At 41.2% G+C, this 21,524-nt stretch overlaps 1 protein-coding gene across 1 annotated transcript in view; it reads left to right on the top strand.

Annotated features, from left to right (window-relative positions):
- Positions 1–21,524, top strand: part of PSMD1 (proteasome 26S subunit, non-ATPase 1) — a 76,785-nt gene that overhangs the window by 2,823 nt on the left and 52,438 nt on the right. Inside the window, exons 3-16 of the mRNA XM_075418151.1 lie at positions 1,172–1,245; positions 1,491–1,660; positions 2,511–2,716; positions 4,034–4,177; positions 5,009–5,235; positions 6,671–6,731; positions 8,545–8,673; positions 9,743–9,831; positions 10,504–10,582; positions 11,384–11,557; positions 12,530–12,641; positions 13,280–13,476; positions 14,056–14,151; positions 14,669–14,733. Coding sequence (XP_075274266.1) covers positions 1,172–1,245; positions 1,491–1,660; positions 2,511–2,716; positions 4,034–4,177; positions 5,009–5,235; positions 6,671–6,731; positions 8,545–8,673; positions 9,743–9,831; positions 10,504–10,582; positions 11,384–11,557; positions 12,530–12,641; positions 13,280–13,476; positions 14,056–14,151; positions 14,669–14,733 — 1,823 coding nt within the window. The remainder of the gene's footprint in view (positions 1–1,171; positions 1,246–1,490; positions 1,661–2,510; positions 2,717–4,033; positions 4,178–5,008; positions 5,236–6,670; positions 6,732–8,544; positions 8,674–9,742; positions 9,832–10,503; positions 10,583–11,383; positions 11,558–12,529; positions 12,642–13,279; positions 13,477–14,055; positions 14,152–14,668; positions 14,734–21,524) is intronic.

Consider the following 21,524-nt stretch of genomic DNA (forward strand, 5'->3'; position numbering starts at 1 on the left):
TATTAGCTTAGTTGAAGCAATGTGAAACAAAATCACAGTTGTAGTTTTCACCTGGACAAATAAAAAAATCACAGTAGTAGTAGTAGGAGAAAACAGTAACAGAAACTTTACAGTCCACAGAGTATATGAATCCATAGGACAACACCAGACACTCAAAGTGGTGGTGTATTGGTGGTGCTTGCTAGTTACCTACTCAACATAGCCCCTTTTAGGAGGGGGAGGTGTGTCTTGTAATATTGATAATCCCCTAAATGTTTTGCTTGGAAACAGACAAGTGATGATAGATCCAAATGAGCCCCGCTTTCACTCTGAACTGATTACAAGTGGTCTGATTCCAGTCTGGATATTTATCTTCTAAAAGTACTGTGTCCAGATAAATAAATAGAGCTGGCTGGCATAGACAGAATCATGGAATCACAGAATCGTAGGGGTTGGAAGTGACCTCTGTGGGCCATCTGGTCCAACCCTCCTGCCGAAGCAGAGTCGCCTAAAGCAGGCTGCACAGGACCTTGTCCAGGCGGGGCTTGAATATCTCCAGAGAAGGAGACTCCACAGCCTCCCTGGGCAGCCTGTTCCAGGGCTCTGTCACCCTCAGAGTGAAGAAGTTCTTCCTCATGTTCAGCTGGAACTTCCTGTGCTTCAGTTTGTGCCCATTGCCCCTTGTCCTGTCACTGGGCACCACTGAAAAGAGCTTGGCCCCATCCTCCTGACACCCACCCTTGAGATATTTATAAATATTTATTAGGTCCCCTCACAGCCTTCTCTTCTCCAGGCTGAACAAGCCCAGCTCCCTCAGCCTTTCCTCGTAGGAGAGATGCTCCAGGCCCCTCATCATCCTGGTAACCCTCCGCTGGACTCGCTGACCACAGGCCAAGGAGTTCAGCGTGCTACACAAAGGTTGCCACAAAGGCTTTGAAAACTTCGTATTTTAAGGAATTTCACCTATCAGTCATTGTAGCCAGTCGTTCATCACGAGGGATAGGAAGGAACATCAGGGTTGTCTTAACTGTTAAATGAACAGCCCTTTATTTGCAAAGGACTTGCAAAGATCTTTTAAAGTAGAATTGTGTCAGTGTTTATGATATCAGTCTTAGGTAGTACTTAATTTTTACTGGGGAAAGGTAATAGATGCATTTTTTATGTAATACAACTTTTTATTATTTTTTTGTAGGAGTTTGCTCTTCACAAGTTGAATGCGGTTGTCAATGACTTCTGGGCAGAAATCTCTGAGTCTGTGGACAAAATGTAAGAGAAGACACTGCTTCAGGGTGTGCTGCTTAAAAAGAACAGGAGATAGGAAGTGAATGTAGTTCTGGTTGCTTGATACTGGCGCGTACAGCATCTAGCTCCATATTTTCCAGAAAGCACTAATATAAGCGGACGTGGCGTTGGAGCTGTAGTCCGAAAGATGCAAGTTTGGTCAGGCTGTCATGTGGCCTTAAAGAGACCTGAGCACACAGAGCTAATGCTCTTCTCTCTCTTCTTTGCAGTGAAGTTCTCTATGAAGATGAGGGCTTTCGGAGCCGGCAGTTTGCTGCCTTAGTTGCTTCTAAAGTGTTTTACCACCTGGGAGCTTTTGAGGAATCACTGAACTATGCCCTCGGTGCAGGTGACCTCTTCAATGTCAACGACAACTCGGAATATGTGGAGACGATCATTGGTAAACAACTGTTGCTGCAAAAGAAAAGCTCTTGTCAAAACTGCTGTAACTTTTAGATTTTACTAGATTTAGCTGCTCTTCTCTGTATTTGTCTTCCTCTCCTTGTGTTCATTTAAACTGATGCTTCAGCTGTGTTTACCCAGTTTATTTTTGCTTTGTTTCCCCTGCTTTGGGATTCTGTAATAGAACAGACCTATGAGTTCTGGCAGTTTTTTCCTATTCTTAACCATTATTCCACTGCGAGTTCCTAATAGCAAAATTGCTTTCGTTGTTTATTGCCCCTTCTCTCATTTGTGTGCTAATGTTACTGCCAATATCAGCATAATTTGGAAATAACCAACTATTAAGTGTAGCTGCATGCCTAAATGAGGGGTATAATTTTTTTTATCCACCCTTAACAAGATAGCAAATCAGAAGTTGAATGTGTGTGTAACTTGAATGTCTTTTTTAAAAGTGTTGTCTGCTGGTATCGCTTACCCTGTGCAGGATACGACAGACCAGAGCTGGCTTTCAGTCTCCTCAGCCAGTGCTTCCAGTGGAGCTAGGAAGTCTGCTACTGCTGTTTCTTCATTTATTTAAAATACCATGCTGCTTAAACAAAGATCATGTCCTTGGTTCCATTTTAAAAATACCCACTTGGTTTCAGCACTAAAATCAATGTTTGCTGGGAGAGAGTATAAGTATCTTCCACTATTATCTGTATATGACGACACAAATAGTTCTTGTGCCTCACCTTTGTGTATTTTCCAATTAACATGTGTTTGCACATACTCATCTCTTCATCTGTAAAAAAACTGCAAACAGCTAGGAAGCTGACTTCCCCCCCCATATTTGTTCAATATCTTTTCAGCAAAATGTATCGACCACTATACCAAGCAGTGTGTGGAGAATGCGGAGCTGCCAGAAGGGGAAAAGAAACCTGTCGATGAAAGGCTAGAAGGGATAGTGAACAAAATGTTCCAGCGGTGCTTGGATGACCACAAGTATAAGCAGGCCATTGGCATTGCTCTAGAGACACGCAGGCTGGACATCTTTGAGAAAACCATCCTCGAGTCGGTATGTGCAAGAGACAGGAGGTGCATGTAGCTTGTCTCTTCCAGGTGTGGATCCAAAAAAGCGCAGCATCTATGTTGCTGTGGAACTTGCTCTGTTTTGTGTGAACAGAATAAAGATGAAACTCGGGGATGTTCGGTTCAACATGTTCATGGAAGGCAGAGCCACTCAGGGCTGTCAGGTGTAGAGAGACCCCCACCTTTAAGAAATCCCTCATCTGCAAGTTGGTGGGAGAATATCCCCAGGAGGCATGGCTGCGTGCCCTCTGCTTAAGGTATTCCCTGTCAGCTACTAGCAGAGATACGATACTGGGGTAGGTAGACCTTAGGTCTGGCATAGTGTAAGAACAGATCTTTTATGATTGTTGTGCTTGTCATCTGCTGTAATTCACTGTGAGAAGGGATACTTACGGCTAAGTGATTTATTTATGGCAGGCAAAACAAAAAAATCCAGTAGCTGCGTGAGCTGCTTTAATTTTCACTAAGTGGCTTGTGCAGTCTTAGCCTGCCCTGGCTGCAAGGCAGTACAGCTGGCTTTAACATCTTTCACTGAGGGTTTCAGGTGAGTCAAGTTACCTAGTAATGGCAGTAAGAGAAGCACATTTGCAGCAGCTCAGCGGTTGCCTGTAATCTTGTTAGGCTGCAATATCTCAATCATATGCAAGACATGTGGTTTAAATCCTTTAAATTTTAGCACTTTTCGGTTTACACCTTTTCCATATTTTTGGATGTCTCCCATTTCTGTATACAGGAATGGTAATCATAAGGCATCCATCTTACTTTCTCTCTTCTGTTTGCTGTCCTATGCATTTACTAACTTAATTGCCCATTATAAATCCCTCATTTCAGATGACCTTGCTGAAGTCTAGTAACCAAATCTGTTTCTGTCTCTAGCAATAAGTAGGTGTGTTGTGGATCTTTTCTTGGTGCACGCTTTATTTTGCTGACATTAGATGTTAGTGCAGTGAATTTCACTGTGTTGGAGAACAATTGGTCAAACAAGAAAGATGAAGAAAGAGAAATAGGTATTGAACTTCTAAGTGAGTCCTTTGCATGCTTTAACTGCAATTTATATATTAATTATTATTAATTAATTAAGTATTAAATATTGGCACTGTACATTTTTGGTAGTATTTTTTCTTTAAACTGCAATATACCTGCATATAAACTTTTCTGAAAATGGGAAAGGAAACTGTGAAGGTTTGTATGTGCATGTCTTTTGCTCTGCTTTTCGAGAAGGAAAGGAGGCAGCTTTATTTTAATGTCTAAATCCTGCTTCTCAGTCCAAACACAGACTTGATATCCCTGGATTTTATTTCAGAACGATGTTCCCGGGATGCTAGCCTACAGCTTGAAGCTCTGTATGTCTTTGATGCAGAATAAACAGTTCCGTAATAAAGTCTTGAGAGTTCTAGTTAAAATCTACATGAATCTGGAGAAACCAGACTTCATCAACGTGTGCCAGGTAAACTTCCCAGAGTGATGTTTAAGGGTCAATCAAAAGTTTGTCGTCTTTGGAGGTATTTGACCTGACCTCTGCCTGATCTCTGTTTTTTATTCAGTTAAATGAAATACCTTTTCCTGGTTGCGTGCTTCAAATATATATCAAAGTGAGATCAACTTGAAAGAGATTCAAATATTGCACATTTGGTCAATTTATAGAGAAAGCTACACGTTCAAAGGCAGTTTGGGGACATAGACAACTCTGACAGAATATTTCAAGCCTGTGTAGGGAGTATCAGATGGTAGGTTCACATCTTGGAATTTTATTTATTCCTCCAACGAACATTTGCAGTGCTTTGGTTTTTCATAAGCCATTGTCTGAAGGTGTTTAGACAACCAGTTATGAAGTTACTCAGGTGTTCTGAGGCCTTTGCCAGTCTTGGTATGCCAGGTACATGTGACTCGGGAGTGTTATGCCTGTTCCATTTTAGCTGAGACAGCCCTCCAAAATGACTAATCTTCTTTAATGTGCTTTTGAAATATCTGTGTGTAGTAGGACAACTTTGTCAGTTTCCAAAGATAAAGCTGCAGAAATGGGGTGTTGTGTCTTGAATTTGTAATACTTAATCTCATTTTTAAACTGACCTATGAAAACTCTTCTAAGATTTGTATTATCTCCTGTGAGAGAGAAAGAGTTTTTCTGTCTTTGAAGGGGTGTTCTGTGGAAGCAGCAGATAAGGGAATGGGGAAAATGGAGTGTGGCCTTGGGTAGTGTTACTTTTTAATTCTGAAATACATAATGTCTTCTTCTGACTTTTTTTTTCCTCTCTATTCTTCCCTTTCTCCTGCTCAGTGCCTGATATTCCTGGATGACCCACAGGCTGTGAGTGACATCCTGGAAAAACTGGTGAAGGAGGATAACCTTCTCATGGCCTACCAAATTTGCTTTGATCTGTATGAAAGTGCTAGCCAGCAGTTTTTGTCTTCTGTGATCCAGAATCTCCGCACGGTTGGCACTCCCATTGCCTCTGTGCCTGGATCCACCAACACCGGCACCGTCCCTGGATCGGAGAAAGACAGGTGGGGAGATTGCCTTGAGAAGAGGCATAATTGTTCGGTTACAGTCCTGCTCTGGTGGAGCCTCCTGTTCTGTGTATGGATGCCAGTTACAAGCAATGGAGTTCCTCCCCTTCATTTACGTCAGGGTGATAGACAAGACATGCTATTTCTCAGGGCAAAATTGTATATTACCAGAATCCACTCTTGTTTCTAAGAATGCATTTTCCTTTGCAGTTGAGGTAAGCATGGTGCAGTTACTGTGGCTAAGCTAGTGAGCAGTATTTCATTGAGCTGTAGACTGAGTTGCTCAGGGATGCTCTGATGTTATGTGGTGTTTGCAGCAATTGGTAAATCTAAGGAAGGGGAGAGTCCAAGCAAAAAGCTCGGTGCAGCTATGTACAAGTGTGGTTTCACGTTGTAGCTTGTGTTCTGCTACCTGCTTGTGGGAAGAATGAGCTCAATGATATTACAGACCCTTTTGTACTTGCATTTAAAAAGAGCTGGTGTAAATCCAGTCTGAGTTTTGTTAAAGTCCTGACATTTAAAACTTGTTCAGCGGTCAACATCACTGGATCTTAGCTGCAGGAAGCCGCTGTTAAGAAAACCAAAGCTGGTATTAATGATTCCATCTTCTTTTTTCTCTTGATGGCTTACAGGTAATTGACGTAGATAGTTTTGCTTTAAACCTCCGTTTTTAGAGGATTTGCCAATCAAGGCTAAAGCTGCTGCCCGGCTCGGGGGTGGTGTGGAAGAAGTTTGTGCTCTAACTGCTCTTTAACCATTGGAACTGTCATGTCTGTACACAACCTGATCCCTGCACTGTCTTTGACAGTGTGTGATGGAGAATGCTGCTTAGATCAAGGCTAGTTAAATATAAGGGTTTATGCAGCTTTGAGGAACTGCATCTAAATGCTTTTTATTCCGTGATAGGGGCATAGCAAGTGTTCTTCTCTCTTCCAGTGAAATAAAAGGAAAGGCATAGAATAATTTATGTCAGGCTGCGAAGCATTAGGGCAAGGTGCTAACAACAGCTTAATAGCTTTCCTTTCCATTTCAACACTCTAGCATCGATCCTAATAGTGATGAGCTCAAGGCTTCTGTGGGTGAGGATATAATTATCATTGCAAGCCTAGTTGTTGACCTTATTTTCTCATCTGTCTCTGCCTGTGCATTCCCTGTAAGCATCTCTATTTTTTTTAATCTCTCTAGATGGAATAAGAGGGTGGGGTTTTCCAAGCCTTTGTCTTCAGGTTCCCTGAAAGTGGAGTTGAGGAGGAGTTTGCTTTTCACTAGTGACCTCCAAATAGTCAGCCCTTGTTCTGTTGAAGTCTTGTTTCCAGTCATCATCTTCAAATCCCAGGCTAGTCTTTCAAGGACAGTGTTAGCCATAATTGCAGTGCTTGACTAGTTATGAGTGATGAACTGAGTTGCATTTTTAATTTTTATTTTATTTCAGTGACGCTATGGAAGCAGAAGAGAAACCAGGAAGCACTTGTGCAGGGAAGTCTGCAGAAATTGTGAGTGCCATTTCCAAAATATGCCTTGCTTAGTTTTTCTTTGTGTTCTATATGAAACTCTGCGGTTGTTAGGTTGGTGTGGCTAATGAAGAGCGGAGTTCCACTTCTGTCTTGCTTGGAGGCAAGGTGGCAGATGATCTTGGAGGACCGAATATCTGATTGTCTGAAAGTCCAGCAGTTACTGAAAGCTGGAGGAGAGTGGGAAGTGTGTAGATTTCACTGGGAATTACCGAGCCCAGAAGAAGGACAAAACTGGAAGGATCTGTCTCGTGTGTTTGCTTTTTGTTGATGTTGAAATAATGAACTCCTTGCAGAAGAAAGGGCCTGAAATTCAACTACTGCAGAGAACCTTAGCTGATGGATTAGCTTGATGGTTCTTTTTCTTCTCCTTCTCAAATCCAGCTGAACCTTAGCTTGATTTTTGTCTTTGCCCCTCCCTCCCTCCAATCTGTAGTTCTGGCTGGATAGAACTGATGCTGGTCTGCAGGAATGGCACGAGGGGATGCTGACATAACGTAGTTTCTTTTCTGTGAAGGAGGAGGGTGTTGCCTCTGGCTAGGATGGTGGCTGTGTTGCTGGGTATGCTGGTTAGAATCCTTTTGTTTAGTTTCTTTTGCCAAGTATTGGAGAAAGCGTGTTCACTTCTAACATGCACATACAATTACATTTCAGCATGCAGAATAGCTAATGCAATTCTGACACTTCTAATGCTGAGGACAGGAAATGTTACTAGAGAGGAAAGTAAAACCCAAGACAAGGGCTGTTTTCTTCTTCCATGTTTCTTCTTGCATCTTTCTTCTTTCCTCATCGTGCAACTAGACTTGTGAATCCGAGACATTCTTTCAGATAATTTTAAAATAGACAACATTTTAATGAATCAAGGGCAAACAGAAGTGTTTTCGTGAAATTATATTCCACAAGGAAAACAAAAGACATGGAGTTTCTTGCCCAATCAAGGAACCTGTAAACAGCATTTTTGTGCAGGAAAGATGTCTTGAATCAATTTCTGCTGCATTGACATTGCTGATTGTGCCAAGGGACAAGTGCATACAAATGATCTTTGTGGCCAGAAATGTTTTTGAGCTTAATCTTCCACAATTCAGAATGCTGACCAAAAGAAATAATAGAGGGGATTAGTCTAAGGGCTGACTACTGATGCTTGGCTGGTCTCTGACCAGCTAACAATGCAAATACAAAGAGCTGCAGTGTACTTTGCATCCTACTGAGAAGGGATGTCAGTTGGGACTTAAACTGTGGAAACTGTTCCATGATGGGGAAGAAGGAGGCTTTCTCAAAGAGCTCTGGAAGATGAATGTGTTAGAGATTCCTGGCTCTACTAGCCGTTGTTCTAAATAATGCCTTTAGCTCACAAGAATGATGGCGCAGGTCAGCAGGGTCATGCAAAGTGTTGTGATTTTGTGGTCCTCTCCATTAAAACTTCCATGGAAATTCAGGTTCACATTTATAAAAGCGGTTGCCTCTTGCAGAAGACTCCTTGTATCTGTAAGGCCAAACATAGCAGCTTGCAGAATATCATATGTCACTCATATCCTTTTGCTTTCAGTGAAAGAATACATTTCTCTTCAAAGAGTCTCTTCTCCCACCTGCACTGTTGTGTACAAAGGGACTTGATTGTCTGGGAGGTTTGGGCTTGTGCAGCAAGGGTCGAAACAAGGTCTGCTTAGTCCTAAAACCTGTTAGATTTTGGAATACGGTGATGGGAACTTACCAGAGTGGCTTCTCATGAACTGTATTTTAGCAGAACCATAGTTGGTTTCTCATGGTTTTTTCTTCTCTTTGCTTGTATGTGAAGAACCCAGAGCCTAAGGACCAGATCTCAAAAATGATTAAAATTTTAAGTGGGGAAATGGCCATTGAGTTACATCTGCAGTTTTTAATACGAAACAACAATACAGACCTCATGATCCTCAAAAACACAAAGGTAAGAGGCTTTGTTAGATATGGTTGTCTTGGATTCATCTGTTTCATCCTGTGTTTGTTTTGACCAGGTTGCTATTATTTTTCAACATCATCTTATGTTTTGGCATGTCATCCCTGGGTTTTGAGGATACAAATCTGTTTTGGTCATGATAAATTAACATTTAAAATTTGAACCTGTGAGGCTGAAGAAGAGCTGATTGCACCCAAATAAGGTCATATAATCAGATGGTTTCAACTTACAGCTAGTATGACCTAATGACAGGCTGCTATTAATGTGTTGATTTTCTTTTTTCCCCCGATTGGTTATGGAAACTAATCCTTTTCTCCTCCTTTTTTTTGGTGGATTTGTTTTCCATCTGGGCAGTAAGATGGACGAACTCACCCTCCAGCTGTGTCACTTGATCCAGTGCAAATGCTGCTGCTTGGGGAGGGAGGGAGGGAACCAGGACTGTATGTTACAGTCCTGTTGAAGACAAAACTGATGAGATATTGTAATGTAGGCAGTCCTGGTAAATTGAGTAGCTGTTTCTGTTTTGGAAGGTGAATTAGACAGGTAAATTAGACTCTCTTAAATGATTATTAGAAACTGTAGAAGTATTTTGCGTGTGAAATGAGATGCATGTTATCAGCAATAATAATAGGGGATGGTTGTGGGTGGGTTCATCTATTTCAGGAGGCACTTCAAATGTATCGGAAAATTGTTTCCGTGTGTTGGTTAAGTGCTTGGGAGTGGTCCTGCATAGCGTTCCAGGAATGGCTTGAGAACATCAGCAGTGCACGCTCTGCAGTGCTCAGTTCTGGGAACCAGAAGAGGGGTTCTCCAGTTAAACTGCAATTGAAGGAATCGTGTCTCTGAAAGGAACTCGTAGAAAATCCTTTATTTGCACTGAAAAGATGGGTTGAGGATACATTAGAATGTATTAACAATCTAATAACTTTGATTAAAAGAAAATTGCTTGTTAAATTGAGCCTAATTACAATCAGTTTTTCTAGTGTACTGGCAAACACGTTAAGCGAACTAGGGCATGTCTGTTGCTGGCTGGTGATACAGATTGTTCTTGTCCTTTCAGGATGCAGTGCGGAATTCCGTGTGTCATACAGCAACGGTTATAGCAAACTCCTTTATGCATTGTGGTACAACGAGTGACCAGTTCCTAAGGTAAATCTATGGCAAGGAAGGTCCAGTGTCGCTTAGAGGTGTTTGAACGACACTGATGCCCTGCTTGCTTTGATACTTCCATAACGTGGCTAAAGAATTCTGATAGACCTAGAGAAGAAAAAACAAAGGGTCTGAAAACTAATGTGGAGGCAGGGGGAAGAAGCTGGAATTGTTTACTTTTATCTGTCCTCACAAACTGGCTTTATTTGACTGCTAACCACATGAGCAGTTTGGAGCATGGAGATCTGGAATTTCTGTTCTCCTTGTTTGCTAGTTGGAGAATTTCTGAGATGATGTGTCTTTTTTGGTAGAGGCTGACAGTGCTGAATGACTCTTGAAAGGGAAATGTCAGGGCTGACCTTACCAGGGACTGGAGGGAAAGCTCCAGAAACCGCTTGAGTTTCTCCCGGAGAGTTGATGGGCTGCATGTTGAGCAGTTGTTCTCCATCTTTCACTGACATCCCTAGTATCTAGGAGCTTGACGATAACCAGCCAAAAATCAGGGCTGATGAAGGGCATAGAGGTATAAACTGGAAATGTGTTCAGCCTTCTTGCCTTCTGGAGCTGCTTTCTGGTTTGAAGGCAGTCTTTAGGGCTGTGAAAACTTGCTTGCAGGGTGAGAAATGGGCTGTAGGAAAGACCTTGTGTAACGTTTCTCTTTTTGTCTTCCAGAGACAATTTGGAGTGGCTGGCCAGGGCCACTAACTGGGCTAAGTTTACTGCTACTGCCAGCTTGGGTGTTATACACAAGGTACTGTTGCACTCATTCCCCTCTGTTCAGCATAAATGCTTGACTTGTGAACATTTTGAAAGCGGGGATTCTGAATGATGCCTGCGCTCCAGTTTACCTAGTCTGTTGCAAGGCACAGCTGTAACATAGTTTGTGTCTTCGCACTAAAGAAAAGCTGTGCTTTATCAAGTCCATGTCGTCTGAATTCCAATGCAGTTTGTGGCATGTTTTGCTGATCATCAAAAAGGTGGTAGGATGACATGGCTCAAGGAGAGAGTCTTCTTCCTAGCTCTTCCCTTCCTTTGTGAGTTGAACAGAGTCGATGGTTTCTAGCTATGAAACAGGTGTATTTTTCTTAAGTGTTTTTGGGATAGTGCCGAAGTCCTTACTGTAGTACGTTTCAGTAAGTTTGAATGATGACCGAAGTAGCAGTCATTTTCTTCAAATTCATTCACAGGGAGGCTATATTTAAAGCTGTTTTGAAATAGCAAGAAGTCTTTGTAATTGTTTTGTGTGCCTCAACCGTCTTTAAAGTGCTCTAGTGAATGAATCTGTGTAGCTTCAGGCCGGGTTTGTGCTGGTTTACATCAGTGACCCAAGAGATTGATAAGTATTCGTGTACTGGAGTTAATAAAGCCCCAGTACAGAAGGATTATATGCTGATTGTACAGCACTGAAAGGCTAACTTTTATGGAGAAAGTAGTGGCTATAATGTGTTTTCTCCTGACTTGTTTAAATATTATTGTGAAGTGTTTGCATCCACTGTTTTTTCACCTTTCACATCCCACTGTCTTCCCTTCCTGCTGGACGCTGGACATACAGGGTCATGAGAAAGAAGCATTACAGCTAATGGCAACGTACCTCCCCAAGGACACCTCTCCAGGGTCAGCCTACCAGGAAGGCGGAGGTCTCTATGCCTTGGGTCTCATTCATGCTAACCACGGTGGGGACATCATTGACTATTTGCTGAACCAGCTGAAGAATGCCAGTAATGATGTATGTACTGGGTTCAGTAATGAACCTTTGTTTTGTTGGGAATATCCAGAAGGGTGCCAGCTGGTTTAGAAGTAGGGGTTAGAGGTAGCTGAGAGTGTGGCAGAGGTGTGATAATTGCACTTCCTGTGGGCCTTAAATATAAAGTTTGATTTTAACAACCTATTGCTCAAGGTTTAGGTAAGACTTTTAGGAAATTCTTATGTATTTGACAGTCAGTCTAGCTTCATTTGTCTTGCTGCTTGTAGACCTACTTTGTTTTGTTAGTGGACCTGCAGTATTCAGGCACTGTTATTGCTTATAGCATAGCTGTCAAAGGAATAAGCCACAAAATGCTTCTGCTGCCCTCTAGGTTTAATGGATCTTATACGAAAAGAAGTGTTTTACTTCACCACTTACTGTTTGTAGACCTCTACAATAAGTCTCTTTCTGAGTTTGGGATAGATTAGTATTTTCCCAGCATGTTCGCTTCTTTGGGTAATTGCAGACTACATCTTTAAAAATTCTGTGAACAGATCCCACTCATCTCGCTGCAAATGTGCGGCCTTTCCTGTATCCATTGGTAGAACAGGAGGGATGTAGACTGTTTAAATGGGTACTGATTTACCTTTCCATTCAAAAGCTATTACCTAGGCAGCAATTTTTACACATGGTGCAGATTTGTGTTATTGCATAAATCACTCAATGGGGAAAAAGACCTTAAAGGTAGTAGAAAGTCTCTTGTATGGTGTGGAAAGCTTCTGATATTCATTGTTTATGGGCTTTTGAATGGCTGTTTTTATTCTAGTTTCTACCTCTTTCATCAGAGTTACAGTCTGAGAGTGTAAAAGTGATATTTCTAACAGGTCAGGACATAATTTAGGGTGGTTTGGGGCTAAAACTTTGACGCTTTATATTGATGAAAAGATGTCTACTTCAGCTGAAGCCGTATTGTTCCCTGTTTTATGATGACTAATCTTGCATATGCTTCTCTAGATTGTCCGACATGGTGGTAGCCTGGGTTTGGGTCTGGCTGCCATGGGGACAGCACGTCAAGATGTGTACGATTTGCTGAAAACAAATCTATACCAGGATGATGCAGTGACAGGTAAGTGTTCTGCTTTCAAGGCAAATAACCATCTGAGGCCTTATCAGGCATCTGGGGTTTTTTTGTTTTGGTTTTTTTTTCTCAGGTTTTCTGTTAGCAGCACAGATCGCTTCTAGGTTGCCTTAGCTGCGTTTTATTTACTGACCTTTTCCTGATCGGCATGGTTCTTTAGTTATGTGGCAGTAATGTTCAGAGGTCCGGTCTGTTTGTGGCACTATGCCAAATAGTGATCAGACATGCTAGGTCTTTAAACAGTCCCTTATTTTGCTTTATTCTTTCCTTTGTCATATGCTTTTTATTTAGCATGGTTGATCTCCAGAGCCATGTGCCCTTTTTGGCTGGGAAGCAGGCTTGGAGAAGCTTGTGGGGGCTACTTCTGCATTGGCAGGAGTTCACAAGAAGGTTATTTCAGCAGCTCTTGGCCCAAGGAAGAAAAAATTGAGCTTGGTAGGGAAGAGCACTAAGTTGTGGCTGGTAGGTTACTATGAGTGCATGTGACCATGAATAATGGGGTTGCTAGGTGTGGTGGTGTCTGGAAGTGATCTGTTGCCCTACATTTTGTGTGATTCTCTAGACATAATATTTATTGCTTTAGGGAGCAGAATTTGCTTGATTATTTTATTTTATGTGCTGTGCAGGTGAGGCAGCTGGCCTGGCACTGGGATTGGTTATGTTGGGATCTAAAAATGCTCAGGCTATTGAGGACATGGTTGGCTACGCACAAGAAACACAGCATGAAAAGATTTTGCGAGGCCTTGCGGTTGGAATTGCTCTGGTCATGTATGGGAGGATGGAGGAGGCAGATGCTCTCATTGAGAGTCTCTGCAGAGATAAGGTGAGCTGTGACTTAATCCCTGGCCATTTTGTTACATGGGTGACTTTCTTGTCCCTTTTGTGAAATCTCTAGCTACGGTGGGTTGGCTGTTTCGAACTGGGGAAGTTTTTACATAGGTCTGAAGTGGGGCAGTTTCACAAGTTGCTTCACTCTGATCAGAAACACAACAACAACAGTGCTTAGTTGTGTATTTCTTTAGCCTCATACTCAGTCTCCATAGTCCTGTGAGCAACAACAAGGAGCAGAACAGGACGTATGGTTAAAAACAGGTGAGGCTCACTGTATGTGGGTCATTCTCAAGGATCTAGTAGTGGTCAATAGCAGATATGGAATAAGAAGCAGAATGTCAAATCTACCAGATACTGTCTTTGGCAGCCTGTGGCATAGCAACTTTCTGTCCACCTGAACTTGGTAATGACAACCCTGCTTTGGTGATTGTGCTGTTACTCATACTTAATAAACAATTAAGCACTGAGGCTACCTGTTTGTAGATTCCAGGCCCAAGAGTGGAACAGATTTAGTCAGAATTGCCAAGTCCCTGTTTGGATGGGTGCTAAATATTGATGCTTTCTCTTCCAGGATCCAATTCTCCGTCGTTCTGGCATGTACACTGTTGCTATGGCATACTGTGGCTCAGGGAACAACAAGGCTATCAGACGTCTGCTGCATGTGGCTGTAAGTAGGAGCACACAGCAAGAAATTTGTGAGGAGAGAGTAAGCACATCACTTTGACAGGCTTTGTGTCTACAGTGTTAATGTTCTGGTCAAAATCAGAGCTTGTAAAGTGATGAAAGCTTCCCTTAAAATAACAGGGTTTTCTGACATAAGGATGAATAGACTTTCAGCAAGAGAATATTCAACCTGGTATCACAAAAAAGGAACCTATTAAAAAAATAAAACATGATCCTAAAGTAGTTGGTAGTGGGTTTGCAGTGAACAGTCTCGTGTAACGATGGGCTGGGGAAAAAACAACCTGAGCTGTGAAAGATGAGGTCTGCCTGCTCTTTGCTAGGCTTGCAGTCAGTGCATGAACAAGGGCGAGGCTGTTTCAGCTAAGGCTGAACACAATTGTTAACTTTCTTTATAATCCTGTCTTCTTTGTTAACTTGTGTGCCTGGCACCTGGCCTGAAATGTTGCAGAGTCCTCAAGTGTTTTAACTATATTCTGATTGTCCTGTTTTCCCTTTTGTAGGTGAGTGATGTGAATGATGACGTGAGGCGGGCAGCTGTTGAGTCACTTGGTTTCATTCTGTTCAGGTACAATACCTTCCTTGGTCACTTCCACAGCCTTCAATTTGATGTCTGTTACATTTTCAGGAAATGTGTACGCTATTGCTTTCACAAAATGTCTCAATTGCTAGCTGAAGAAAGGTTGAAAAGTAAAAAAATTGAGAGAGAATAAAACTTCGTTCAGAATTGGAAGCCTTCCTTAATGTTCAGCAGATGCTTAATGAGACTTTCTGTAGGTTTCTAGATTTACAGCTTAATTGTCTGAATAGAGTTAGATGAAGTTGACAAATAGAATGAAAAATTAGTATTTGCAGGATTGAGAGTTAATTAAAAATTAAATATACAGTGCTTGTGCCAGACCTCTTAAAGACAGCTGTACTCAGACAAGTGTGTCTGCCTGATTGCTGTCTAAAATGTTCCTGGAGGTTGTGACTTTGGTAAAAATAACCTGAAGAAGCGTGTCAAAGTAGTCTTCGTTGTTTTTTAACTATCTGCTGTTAAACCTTGACAGATTACTGAATTTACCTTGTGGTGATATAAACCTGTCACAAAATAGTCACGATGTTTGCTTTGGTCCTCTAAAGTGAAGTTGGTCACTGAACTAGTAATTTGTAGTGCTCTATGGTTCCCTAGGTAAGAGGTGTTTGGGGTTTTTTTGTTAGATTGGGGAATTAGAAGGCTCCCAAGGACTAAACCATCATCTATTAATACAGTAATCTGCGTAGTCTGAGCGCTGAGCCAAGCTGCAGCCTTTGAGTGCATCTGAGAGGGCGTAGTACATACTTGGGTCCAGGACTGTAATTTAAAAATCTTTGTTCGCATCTTCTTTGGGTTAGTGTCAGTCTAGTAAATTCGTCCTAAAAAGAGGTGCTTCAAGCTGGTATTAAAAAACTGAGTTACTGATGTGACCAGTCAATTTGTCATTAACCAAGTTGTTCCTCATGTAGAAACTACTCTGCTCCATTCCGTTTCATCTGAAGTATATTCTGGCTGCAACTAAATGTAATTTATAAACAGAACTAATTCTCTCTGTGAACAGCAGGTGTCTCCCAAGAGTTGCTGCTCTGTTGCTTTCATGGGCAGAGCTCATTCCTCGCTGCATAGCGATCTGTGTCTCTCCTGAAGCCAGGTCTGTTTAACTGGCTGCTGCATCTGTGTACAGAAGGAAAATTCTGAAGCAGGCCTTCCATAGTTTCAGGCATCTTTTTTCCAACCAGGTTGGGACAAAGCACTTTTGATCTCTGATTTCAATGTAACTTTTCAAGAAATATAAAACATAGTTGGACACTAATAGCTCCTACCACAGTGAGAAGCTTTCAAGGCTCTGAGCTAAACCATTCCCCCTGTGCTGGCATCTTGTTGGAGCAAGATAGTTCTGGGCCTGTTCTTTGCATATCCAGCAGTGAGAAAATGAGTGACATTGTCTTTGACTCCTTCACCTGCTCTGCAGTGGTTCAGGTCTTATCCTGCCGCTTCGCTTCCCTTCCATTTCCGGAGGGGTACAGTCCAAAACCTGCTTGCACAACAGGGAGGAACATTTCCTTGTATATTCCAGTGTCGACCTTGCTTCGTAGCAAAGAACTAAAACTTTTTAGCTGATTATCACTGGCTTGTGGAGTCAGAAGGCTTGTATTAGGCTGTTGCAGTTGCTAACATATTTCACTTGATAACTTTAGCACGATACATCATCAGTTGTTTTGCTTTTGGGACACAGTTCTGGAGGGAGCCCTTGGTTTGTCTAGCCTGAACCCTGCATTCACGTGCAGCGATGGAAGAGATTTTCTGCTTAGAGAGTCCCACAGATTACGCCCTGCATTACTCTTTCTGACTATGAACCAAAAGCTGTATTTCAGTTCCTAGAAAGAAATATTGTCCATCAGTGCAAGGATCTAGAAGCTGGTTTTAAATTTACCTTTTCTGTTTGCTTGAAACTGCTAGTTAGTGCTAATTGTGTGCTTTGGCCCATCTCAACACTGCAGGCATGCATAGACATAAAGAGCAAGTAGTCTGAGTCTGTCAGATTTCACGACTAAAATGACATCTCTTTCTTAGGATTGTTGTTTGTTGAAGTCGAACTGGATTTACTTCTTAAAGGCCACTAACACAGCATTGAATACTGGCAAGAGTCAGTGATCTGTCAGCTGCTAGGTATACAGAGCTTTACAAGTGTTTTTTGATGGAAGGTGAGCAGGTCTGTAACACAGTGGGCTCACCGCCAGTAATTAATCTTGTCTTAGGTGAAGGAATGTGACTGAAACTCCTGTGAGAAAAGGTCTTGCTGGATTCTTTGTATGTGGTTCCAGAAAGGGAACTGTGAGGTCAGGATTGAAATAAGAGAATAAATTTGTTTAATGTGGTCTACATTTTCTTGGGGAATGCATACCATTACTGTAGGGTTGAGCATACTGGAGGTGTAAGTTCATCTGCTAGGTTGTACACTGCAGCAGCAGAAATATGCACCGACTTGTGCTTCTGTCTGTTCCTTCTACAGGAATAACAAAATCCATGTAAAGGTGGAGTTGACACAGTCAGAAGGTGGCGATTACCTCTAAAACACCATTGATGACTGTGACAGAGCTCCTGACAGATCTAGAGCCCACAGATTTACTTTGTGTCATAAATACCTAGTTTGTTTTCTTCTTTTGTTACAGCTATCTGATTCTGTGATTCCTCTCAGATTTGAACTAAAAGTGTCAAACCTCACAAAGCCAGCTATTTTTAGGTAACACGCTTGCATAGCGGAACGCTCTGTAAGGCTTTTCTGTCCTTGTTTGCCTCTGTGAGTAGTCTTCCTTGCTAGCACATATGTGCAGCCCAGTGTACATTCAGGAGCACAGTTTGGCTTACATGGCTAGAGTTAATGAAAGCAGCACAGCAACAGGGTAAAATGTGATAGAGCATAATGTAATAGAACGTGACATTTAATTTTTGAAGCAGCAAGGTTTTGCTTTAACTTGAAGATTAACTTTTTCTTTTAAGCACAGAAATTTTTTTTTAGATGTCCGCCACACGCTTTTTAATTACTGGAAAAGTCTACAAAAGAATGTGTCTGGCTACTTCATTGTTCTGAATTCATGAATCGAGGTTTAGCTAGGATGTTCTAGTCTAGGCTATTGTGTTGCCTAAGAATTGCAAGGTGAAATTTTCTAGTGTGTTATGAGAGATATCAGATTGCCCAGTTAACAACATTCAGTATTTCCTTAGCATATAATTCCTTAAGAGAATTTTTATATTCCTTAACATACCAAGTGAAAACAGTCTGTAGTTCTGGCTGTCTTTAAATTGATATCAGTTGCGATTTTTTGGTAACTGCAATACCTTTTTGTCTTCTCAGATAACTTAAAAAAAATGTTAAAATGCACTTTCAGTAGTGCTCAGGAATTTTCTTCCTACATTCCTTCCCAAAGTTGTCTTTGTTGCCTGGAGGAAAGGTGAAAAGTTAGTGAAATTCTCACTTCTGCAGCAGGATCACTAGCTGTATGTGCTCAGCAAGCCCTGTGGTACTTGGAGGGTGAGCCATGTAAGGAATGCTTGATGGCCTCAGAACATCAGCTGTGGTGCAAGAGTTTTGAAGGGATTTGGGGAGCAGGGGTGAATGCTGCTATAGCAGTTACACACTCGGAGACTGGGTGCCCGCTTGCCTGGCTGTGTGAGCGTCTGCAGGTAAGTCGCTCTAGGGAGCACAGCAGGAGCAGTCACTCTGCTTGAGCTGCAGAATACATTGTGGTGTCCTGTTCGTATAACACAAAACCAACTTCCTTCTTCTGTTCTCAAACTCCATTAAACTTTGCAGGGGGGCATGTACATAGAATTGAAGGTTGATGACCAGCAGTGTTGCTGCTGTTAATTCTGTTTCTGTTGACTGTTCTGGAGCGGTCCACAGGTCTGCAGACTGAGGATTGAAAGCACAGCTATGTCCTCTTTTATCTCCTCGTTTCTTCTTCTTCACAACTAGCAAGATAGTCAAAATAGTACGGCATAAAACCCTGAGACTTTAAAAATCTTCTCTCTTTTTAGAAATGGCCACCTCCTACAGGAGACACTTTTAATTAAAATGTTATTGTAAAATGATAGAGAGGCATGAATAAAGCCTGAGATGTTTGGAGATTGCTGTGTGGATGCAGGGCTGTACAAGAAGCTGTATTGTGAAATAGCAAGAAGAGACGTATTGACTTGCCTGCTGTAATGTGTCTCTGTTCTCCCAGTCCTGATACTTTTACCAGTGATCGCAGATAGCAAACTTACCTTATTGTTTATGTTTATATTTAGTCCTTCCTTCTACTAAAGTGTTTTATAAAATATTTATCATGGCTATTGGAAAACAGCGTTTAAAGTGCTTCTGATTTCTGGTCAGCCTTTTTCTTTTTTTAAGATTGTTACAATGAGATGGAAAACACGATAAATTTTAAAGTTTTTGGAAATGTTTGTATTTTATTTTTTACTACTTTAGATCGTGAGTTGATCTTTGTTTATGTTGCAGAGTGAGATGTGATTGGTTTATGTAGTCAGCGTTGTTTTTATATTGTTACATGTTAGAGCAATGCTGCAGTGTATCTAAACACTTTAGTTTCTGTACAAAATGAGGAGGTAGATGTTTTATAGATACAACGAATCTGGTTAGGGAGAAGGCTTCAAGATGGGAGGCAGTAGTGCTTGAACGCATGAACTGAAAGGATTTAATGCTCTCATAGCAATTGTGTAGTCCAGGGAAATAAGAGCCTTGGGGAAGTAAGACTTAAGTTGAGGGATGCTGCTCCTGCCTTGGTGCAGCATTGCTGGGGAAAGACTAAGGACGGGAGAGGGAACAGTGAAGCCTCCAGAGAGTCCTGAAAGGAAGATGTAGTCTGGGCTGATAAGTGTAGGCTACCCAAACATGGAGCATTGTAAATGGCTTATGCTCAGTTCTTCATTTTAGGATGATGCAAGTGAAATAGTAATGTTTCCTGCTTTTGTATTCTTTGTGTTTACATAGCCTTTGATATTTTAACACTATATATTTGTTTTAAAGCAAACACAGATCAGATACTTGGATTTTTTTCCAGGAAGACTTGGACAGGTTGTTCTCTTTAACTCCTACAACCTACTTTTATCCAGCAGGCAGATGGCAGATCATCTGGGTAATTAAGTATGAGGCTAACATTCCCTCTAACGTGATCTGTACCAGTGACTTTTTTCAGTGTATTAATTGTGAAGAAGAGGAATTTAGTGAAACATACCTGCTTGTTAATTCTCATGTAGGAAAGATCAAAAAGGTTTTGTTTACCCTCCAAGCCATTTTATCTTTGTCTTACTCAGTCTTCCTGGAAGAGGAGAATGAGGCTTCCTTTCAGTGAATCTTATTCCAGAAGAAGCTTTAGACTTTCACTGATGTCTTTCTGGATTTGAAAATGCCTTTATCTGCAGGTCGGAAACTGGAAACAGAGCTGTGTGTCGTCACTGACCAAACTGTAGTGCATTGGAGAAGTCCCTTGGCATCTCTGGCAAAACTAATCTAACTTCTAATGAAAATTGTAACTGTACAATGAGATTAAACAAACTCATTCATTGTTTTAAACAATGCACTATGACATCTTGCATTAATTCTTTTCCTGGTATTGTTTTATCTTTGTTCTAGACTATTTGTATGCAGGAGATTTTACTTACTTTGGAAAATAGGGCTCAGAGCCTTATATCACTTGAGAGCTTTTGAAAATCTCAGCAAGTGTTTTAACTTCCTATCAAACTGGAATGTCTACACGGATAAGTAAATTAATATGATTTGTTTAAATCTGAGGTAGTTTCTTCAGCCTACCTTGTACCCTGCTGAAAACTCGTAAGTATTCCTTTGGGAAGTCAGTTGCTCCTTCGGGCTTAAAAATACTGCCTGTAGTGCCTACAATAAGCCTATAAGCTTATATATATAAAGATTTTCAGATCGCTAAATCAGTGCGCATGAGAAGAGGGAGAGAAACCAGTCTAGTATGTTCCCCTCCACACCTCTAATTCCAGAAAAATATTTTCAGTTTCTCAGATTATACACACTAAGACTTTTTAACAGAGTAACTAAACATTTTAAGCAGTGTGGTTTATAACTAAACTGGTTGTCTGACCAAATCCTTGGATTTGCTTTAAAACTACTTGTTCAGCAACTGAAGTTTCAAATTAAGTAATCAAAAATGCTGAGATTCTTGGAGCCATTAAATGAAGTTGACAGTTTATTTTTTTATTGCAAGAACTTCCTGTTGAATTTTATGAGGGAGTATTGATGTACATCTTGCAGAATAGAAGGCTTTGTTGTGCAGGGTTTAATGAATTTGAAAATTAGTTGCTGTCACCTGTCTAGAGTATTTGTAAAGAGGATCCTTCAAAGGGCAAGAAACTCCTAATTTTTAAGAGCATGATGTTGTTTTTCAGAGGTTGGAAAGGACTCAATACCTGGATGCAAGGAATCTTAGATGCACCTAGGCAAGTTGGGTTTGACATGAATTATTAAAAACAAAAGTAAAAATAGACATTTCAGCAAGCCATCTTTCCTATTTTTGTAACTAGCTTCCCATTTAAAAATGAAGAAGCTTCCTGTCCTGTTCTGCAGGGCAAAAGCCTTTCTTTGCAACTGGAGAAAACAGTGTACCTCATGGGAATGGACACTGATGGTAAACACCATGGTGTCAAATGCCAAAGGGAAAATATGGAAGTCACTTCTCTCCTGGTGTTGTTTTTGCTGTGTTGATGGTTACCTAGAGAGCCAAAGGGGAAGTGAAACAAAGGAGTGCTGCTTAGCAGTTGTACATAGGCATCTTTATCAATAGGATGAAAGAAATCTAAGGCTTCATGGTAAT

Source organism: Opisthocomus hoazin, chromosome 4 (genome assembly GCF_030867145.1).
Source record: "Opisthocomus hoazin isolate bOpiHoa1 chromosome 4, bOpiHoa1.hap1, whole genome shotgun sequence".
Lineage (NCBI taxonomy): Eukaryota > Metazoa > Chordata > Aves > Opisthocomiformes > Opisthocomidae > Opisthocomus > Opisthocomus hoazin.